The following is an 8,066-nucleotide window of genomic DNA, read 5'->3' as shown; positions in this document are numbered from 1 at the left end:
GGAGTGCATGTAAAGTTTTGCTGCATCTAGAGGGAGCTGGTTCCTGATGTACCTAAAATTACGTAAATTGAATTTGACCCTATTACACACCTGCTTCACATGTTTCTTAAATGAGAGCTGCGAGTCGATTATTATTCCTAAATATTTAAAATGTGAAACAGTCTGGATCCTTTCTCCATTAACAATGACATCAGGCTGATTTCCATTTTTCCTATTATAAAAGTACATGCATGCTGTTTTACTGATGTTGAGTGTCAGGCAGGACTTTGAGAGCCAATCAGAAATTTTGGCCATTGCTTCTGTTAATTTGGCGGCCACCTCACATCTGTTCTTTCCATGTGCGAGGATGACCGTGTCATCTGCATACATTTGTACGTCCACTTCTGGACATACAAGTGGCAGATCATTTACATATAAGCTAAACAACAAAGGTCCTAAAATTGAGCCCTGCGGGACACCAACAGAGCAGCCAATGAAAGATGAAGTCCTATCCCCAACTCTGGTGCATTGTTTTCTTCCAGTGAGATAGGACTCCATCCATTTCATTGTTTCCACAGACAAATTCAAATTGGACACTTTTGAGAGCAGAACGCTATGATTAACAGTATCAAATGCTTTGCTCAGGTCCAAAAATACCGCACCTACAGCACTCCCACTGTCAATATTTGTTTTGATTTTTTCAATGAGATAGCAGGTTGCCATCTCAGTTGAATGATTTTTCCTGAACCCGAATTGCATGGGATGAAGTGAGTCTTGTCCTGAGTTTAAAAAGGCAGTTAGTTGTTCAGCTACCACTTTTTCAGCGATCTTTGATACAACAGGCAAGATACTGATGGGTCTATAATTCTTCACTTCAGTTGGTTCCCCTGTTTTAAAAATAGGAACTACAACTGCAGACTTCCATGCATTTGGGAAGGTTGACTGTTTGAATGACATATTAACCAAATGTGCAATTGGAGTGCTGAAGGATTGATTATTGCTTTTAATAAAAGCTGAGTCCCACTCAAACACATCTTTTGCCTTAGAGGACTTTAAAGTGCTTAGGATTTTTAAAATCTTTGCTTGAGGAACTTCAGTTATGTTAAAAACCGGTTTGGTGTGATTCAGAGCTGAGATTTGTTTAAATCTTGCACCAAAGCTGTGTGACAAATTCTGTACTGAGTCAATAAAATATTTGTTAAATGTGAGGGCAATTTCATTAAAGTCATTTGTAATAATTCCCTGTACTTTCAGTTCACGTCCGTGTTCTTGGTTTTGCTTACTGTCAGTCTTTGTTAATTTATTAATATTTGTCCATATTAATTTGCTATTTCCTTTCCCTTCTTTAATAATAGTCATGAAGAAATTGGCTTTTGCCTTTCTTAATTCATTAACCACTTTGTTGCGGAGATTTTTGAAAACTCGTCCATCATTTATTGATTTGGACTTAAGTGCTATTTTTAAAGCAAAATCACGCTTTTTCATTAAATCCCACAGTTTCTCGTTAAACCAAGGTAGGTTACTCTTAGCACGTCTGTTTTTAAATGGTTTGTTGTATTTTTCCTTAATTTGATCTACTGTGCCTACAAAGGATTCACAAGAGGCCTCTAGATCATCTGTTTGTAGAACATCAGTCCACTCAATTTGACCTAGTTCTTCCTTAAATGTATTCATGTCTTGTTTCCTTATTCCATGGGAATGTTTATTTGTGTCTTGGCGATAAGTAAATCGTTTGTTTGTTAATTTTCTTGAAATAAGAGTCATATTGTGATCTGACAAACCAGTAAGAAGATTAAAAGATTTGGTGATTCTCTCAGGCTTATTACTAAAAATGAGATCAATTTGTGTTTTTGAGGAGTTTGTGATTCTAGTCGGTCCATCTATTAATTGAGTCATTTCAAATTGATTTGTAAGTGCTTTAAGTTTCTTTCTTGTGTTTTTTTCTGCCCAGTTTAAATTAAAATCATCTAGAACTATACATTCTTTCTTAGTATCTAATTCTTTAAGCAGGTTTTTGAAATGTTCATAAAACATAATGTCAGATGGGGGAGGTCTATATACACCAATCACATTAAATGACATTTGCTGAGACAAGGTGATAGTTACGGCAATACATTCCATGTCATTTGTGCATGCCAGGTCAATCTGTTTACATTTAATGTCATCTTTCACGTACATGAGCAGTCCACCGCCCCTTCCTTTATTTCTGTCTTTTCTAAAAACATTGTAGCCAGGCATTGTGAAGGACGCTACAGGCGATGATGTGGTCAGCCATGTTTCAGATAAACACAGGAAGTCCAGATTTGAGTCGGTGAAAAGTGTTTCAAGTTGTTCGGTTTTTGCTTTAACGCTACGAATGTTCAAATGTCCCCCAAGAAGACCTCTCGGTTTTGCGAGTGGATCCCAGATGATTTTGGAATGTTGGACAGTTTGGAAGAGACCAATGTTAAAGTGTTTTGTGATTGCCGGGTTTCGGGATGAATGTCCCGGTTGATTGGAATTACCTTGGTCCGAGAGTATCACGGCTGGAGGCTGCAGATCGTGCGTGGTGACGGGCCCCGGGTTCAGCTGCACATCGCCGGCCAGGAGAAGGGTTGTCAACAGGTAGGCGAGTAGCTTTCTGTATGTTCGTGAAGCTTTGTCTCGCGCTGTGTTTGTTCGTTCCGATGGTGCAGTTGCTCGACCATCACGTAAGATAGTAGAGTAGGCGGTGTATTGGCTCCGTTCATTTAGTGTAGCAGGTTGTATCGGTAAGGCGGTTTCTTGTGAGCTAATCAGCTGATTGATCCCGCAGCAGCGGACCGAGAAGAACAATAGCAGTACAGAGTAGATTAAAAGTACAGATCTCTCTGTAAAGTTATCAGGTATCTGCCTCTGAATGGCCTTGGTGGCTCGGATGAGACCATGGCTTCTCTTTGCTGGTTTGTAGAGTGCAGATGAAAGCAAGACTGAGGATTTGGTCGGCGTGGCTGCGGCTCCTGCCAAGCCACCAGTCAACTCCGCCATTGCCCTCCAAATTCCAGCTAACATCCTAAATGCAATAAATAGTTATATGGCTCACTTATTTTTAGGTAAGCTCTAATTGATTATTTATTAAATGTGTCACACGTTTACATATTTTGAAGCGGAGGATCCCTCCGATGCTCTCTGTGCGTCTCATCTGACAGCACTCAGCTGTGAGCTGGACGAGCCGCGGTGACTCGCCAGACTCGCAAATCACTAATTTCACTTAGTAACTCTAATGTTGTTAGGAACTTATCTTCATCTCTTATTTATTGAAATAGTTTATGAATGACTGCACGTAAAGTTGTCAGATCGCGGACCCCAAACAATGCCGTTGCCTTACAACTTGCTCGAAAATATCACATTTTCCCATGCAGCAAGCTTTCTTTTGTTTTAATGCCTGCACTAAGTGAGCCAACAAAATATGTTTTGCTTTGATTCAACCTCGTTTACAAGGGTTTCCATTTATGTGTTGGAGAAGTTTCTTTTCGTTGCCCCGCTGCCATTGTAGCGGAGAGGGGTAAAACACATTCACATGGTTGATAAAGGGATGTGTTGTGACCATATATGGTTAATTGGAGGCGTTTCTGCATGCAAATGGTCTGAGCGTGAACGAGCATGGTACTTAAGAACATGTGGGATTTATCAAGATTGATGACTTACTGGTGTGCGTACGATAGGCCAGCGCACGTTTGATAAATACCGATTTTTTTGTACTTAAGCACATACTAAATTTCATTCGTAAGAGTGAATTTAGAACCTTTTCTACGCACTGTTGATAAATGAGGCCCCTGGACTTTTCGAGTGTATTTTGTCTCGCCGCGTGCAGCCTTCTCTGGCTCTCTTTCATTTGATTTGCATCACAGATCCAAAAAAACTTAATGAAATGTCCATATATTCGCTAAGCTCACCCAGTTGTGTTGGTTGTTGGGGATGATACTTTAAACATACTGTTGGGGGCGCCCTTAGCTCAGTTGGTAGGGCGTCCCCCCCATGGGCCTCGGCCAGCAGCGACCCGGGTTCGATTCCAGACCGCGGTCGTTCTCTGCATGTCACTCCCCTCTCTGCCCCATTTCAACTCTATCTCTACACTATCAATAAAGCATAAAAATGCAAAAAAAAACAAAAAAAAACATACTGTACACAACAGGAGAGGAGACATGTAGGGCAGCTAGCAGATAGCAGTTAGCCAGCTGGGACAGAAATTATTGCGAGCGATTACATTACTTGTAAGCCTCGGACTGCACTGATTACCTCAATAAAATATTCAGGCTGAGACAAGGCTTGCATTTGCAAACACGTAGGCTATCCTGAAACAAGCACAAAACAGTCAACTTTATCATGCCCATGTTTACGTGCATAGGGATGTACGTGTTGCATCCCTACAGCTGACTGAGTGGCCGAGTCACACATCTTGACACCAATTCTCCCTTTCAATGGCCCGTCAATATATTCTTCTACTATTTTTAGCAAACAGATACAAGGGGGGTATTTCTTAAACATTTTCCATCCGTATTTTTGGCGGTTGGTTCAGTTTATAGTATAACAGCTGGTAATTTCTGCTTTGCTACTTGGCTCCGGAGTCGGCTTTCTGCCCCTTTGTATGACGACCCCGCCCACGTTCAGGAGGTACTATTTGCAGTGGAAAACGACCCATGCTGCTACCAAAACCAAGTTGAGTGGAGTAGAGCTACATGTGCGGTGGAAAAGCACCAATAGAGTACTGTACGTGTGTCAGTCCCACCTCATATCCCTCCGTTCTTTGGGGCAGTTGCCCAGGAAGCTGCCGTACTGGCTGGAGTAGACGTGTGTGTGAATGGCAATGAGGAAGCGCTGGTTGAACTCAAAGGCACAGGGGAACTGCTCTGACAGCTGCCACACACACTCAAGGAACTGGTCCATGACCGGAGACACCTCTTTAGGATCTCCATTCAGGTGGGAGTACCTGCAGGGACACACACACATTTGAATTTGAATAATGTACATTATGATAATTAAGAGCAGTTGAATAATAAATATATAAGCTTTGGCTTCCTCTTACTCCTTTTCGAACAAAGACACAACATTTATTTTATAGATATCGTTTATGACACTTTATAATTATTGTTTTTTGTGTTATATGTATTTTTATGATGTCATACTTGCTTTGTTATTTTTTATTAAAAAAAATTGTTCGAAATAAAGACGAAATGAATGAATGAATGAATTTACTTTGTTTATTTATTGACTATGAAGATGTACTTTGCATAGGTTTTATTTGTCATTACTTTAGCTGGCTGTTATATAAAATGCCATTTTAAAGAGCTGATATTATTAATTAATAAATACAACCTTTAATCCTAGTTTTCTATAATAAAACAAAGTCCTACTGACTAAAGAAGATCATGTTTGATGTTTTGTTTCCTCTCTTCTTTCTCATTGTGTCGACTTGATTAGTGAAAAAACATTTGGAGGGATTTTTGTGAGGAGCCTAATCTGTAGAACCTACTGTATAAAATTGACTTCAACCTAATTTCCTGTCTGCTTCTCTTGTCCCTCTCTTCTACACACTCACTCCACCTAAAGGACCCACCCTGCGTTCCGAATCGCATACTCTTTGTTTCTATTCTACATCCATACTACATCCGACGATTAAAATAATCTAGTTAGGATGCAGTAGGCATACTATTGGACATACTTTTACTCTTTTATTTCATTATAACATTGCGCCTTGATCTTGCCTCTTGCTTTTATATCCGTCGCATCCCCGTTTGTTTTCATATGGAGTCTTCGTAGATGTGACGTCACTTCATGTGCGCACCGGATTGTGGGTAAGAATCGCCCAAATAGGATGCTGTTTACAACAGTAGGACACCCGGGTACTTCTAACCATCCTAAATCTGGCCACAAGAATCGGGACATCCTAAATCTTTTTTCTACATACTATATAGTAGAAAGTATGCGAGGGCCAGTCTCTGTTTACCCACTTCTTTTTACTGCTCCCTTGAAAAGGATCCTTTGAAATGTCGAACAATAAGACAGTGAACTGGTGTTTTACCATGGTATTTCCTCATGTCTGCCATCATAAAATGCAAAATCACCTTGCAAAATGTCTAACTGCAAAGTTCAACTCAAGTCAAGTCAAGTCAACTTTATTTATAGAGCACATTTATAACAGCCGAGGCAGACCAAAGAGCTGTACAGTAAAATACATTACATCCAAAACATCATAAAGACACAAAAAAGCAAAAAATTTAATTAAAAACACAAAACAATAGTAAAATCTTCTAGTAGACACTGCTGGGATAGAACGCTCTCAACTAGAGATAAAAGCAGAGGAAAAGAAGTGGGTTTTTAACAAGGATTTAAAATGATCAGTGTGGCAGCAGATCTTATTTCAACTGGCAATCTGTTCCACAGTGTTGGAGCTGCAACAGAGAAGGCTCCATCGCCCCTAGTTTTGAGCCTTGTTTTGGGCACGTCCAGGAGCAGCTGTTTGGAGGACCTTAGTGCTCTGGATGGGGCGTGAACATGGAGAAGTTCACTTAACTATTAGGTGTTGAGCCATTTAGTGATTTAAAAGCCAAAAGTAAAATTTTAAAATCAATCCTGTAGCGAACAGGAAGCCTGTTGGAGAACAACCGGTTGACCCTCCCTTACAACTATACAACACACTAAACGGTTGTCATGATGTTCAGGGTTTCCACCAGAAAAGTATTTAGGCATGGTGGCAAGTATCCTTATTGGGGGGCCAGTGGCCTACAGGAAGAGACACAGGCTTAGCTATTAGGGTTTTGGTAGACGTTGACAATTAGTACTATTTTTTCAGAAAACCCTCAGGCATTAAGGACATGCATCCTAGACTGCCATAGTCATCAATGGGTTAAGGCTAAACGACAGGGTTGATTTAGGGCATGGTGGAATACACTGGGGGAAAACCCTGATGCCAGCGACTAACCTGTGGGAGAACTTGTGTCCAAAGGAAAGCCAGTCTCTCTCTACCAGCACCTAGAGGAGAGGAAGAGGAAGGAGGATCAGTTCAGTCATAAAGTCTACGGTGTAGTGTTGTTTTTGGCGGCCTGTTTAAAGTTTTAGTCTAGTCTTTGTGTCAAACTGTAATTTTAGTTTTTATTAGGGCGCACTCACACTAGGCAAGTTTGCCTGTTCCGTGCTGCAGGAAGATTCAGCACGATTCCCCCCTCCCCACGCTGGCCCGTGGTCACACTGCTCGTGGCCTGGGCACGATTGGACCTTGCCTACGTCACCGTGCGCGTTTAGGATTTGGAGCGTAGTCTACTTGTAGGCTATACGACTGTTTGTGAATATTTTCATCCGGACAAATTTGCAAGCTATTGTTTTTTTTTTAAATGTAGCCTTGACGTAATATGGACAGTCTCATATTTGTGAAGCACGCTGTTTATTATTAATATAACGGCCCGTCATCAGACCATACGTACCGGATGGTTTTATACACATCGATCGCTCCATCAAGTAATCCAAGTCAGAACTTTTTTTATGGGCAGAGATCGTTTTTTTAAGTGTCTTTATAAAGTTTATTGTTAAACCTTAGTGTAGGCTACTGTTTCCTTATCACCGGGCCGCGGAGTCCCGCTGTGTGTTGTTGGTTCGTCTCAACCGCCATGCGTAAAGGCAGTATTATGACAGCTCACGGGAGAAAAAAAAAATCATCTGATGAACGTGAGTAAACACGAAAACCTTTTTGCTTTGCTTTCTGCGCTCACCTATTTAGCTCTCTCCCTCTTTTATTAGCCCACACCTAGGCCTACACTAGGGATGTAACGATATGGAATTTTGAGTACGATATGATACGATACGATATTGCGATTGATATCACGATATCACGGTACGATATTAAGTGCGGAATTAATTTCTACCCTCTCAAATTAAATGTTGTACCGCTGATTTAAATAAAACATAAACACAAGAATAATTCAAATTTTAGAGATTTTAACAACTTATCACCAAAACAAAGACACTGCTTCTCTACTGCTGTTTTTAAAGAAGCTTTACACCTATATTTTTCAAACTGAAATAGGAATTTTAAATCTAAACTTAATTTAGTCACTTGTCTGTAACTGTAAAAG

General features: G+C 40.5%; 1 protein-coding gene across 1 annotated transcript in view; it reads right to left on the bottom strand.

Annotated features, from left to right (window-relative positions):
• The window catches only part of mtmr7b (myotubularin related protein 7b), a 37,787-nt gene that overhangs the window by 6,776 nt on the left and 22,945 nt on the right, over positions 1-8,066 (bottom strand). Inside the window, exons 10-11 of the mRNA XM_080028692.1 lie at positions 6,920-6,969; positions 4,727-4,927 (exon numbers count right to left, since the gene is read on the bottom strand). Coding sequence (XP_079884818.1) covers positions 4,727-4,927; positions 6,920-6,969 — 251 coding nt within the window. The remainder of the gene's footprint in view (positions 1-4,726; positions 4,928-6,919; positions 6,970-8,066) is intronic.

The sequence above is a fragment of the Ammodytes marinus genome (genome assembly GCF_949987685.1).
Source record: "Ammodytes marinus genome assembly, chromosome: 6".
Taxonomy (NCBI): Eukaryota; Metazoa; Chordata; class Actinopteri; order Uranoscopiformes; family Ammodytidae; genus Ammodytes; species Ammodytes marinus.
The sequence above is the reverse complement of the archived record's forward strand: the minus strand, read 5'-3'. Positions and strand labels throughout refer to the sequence as shown.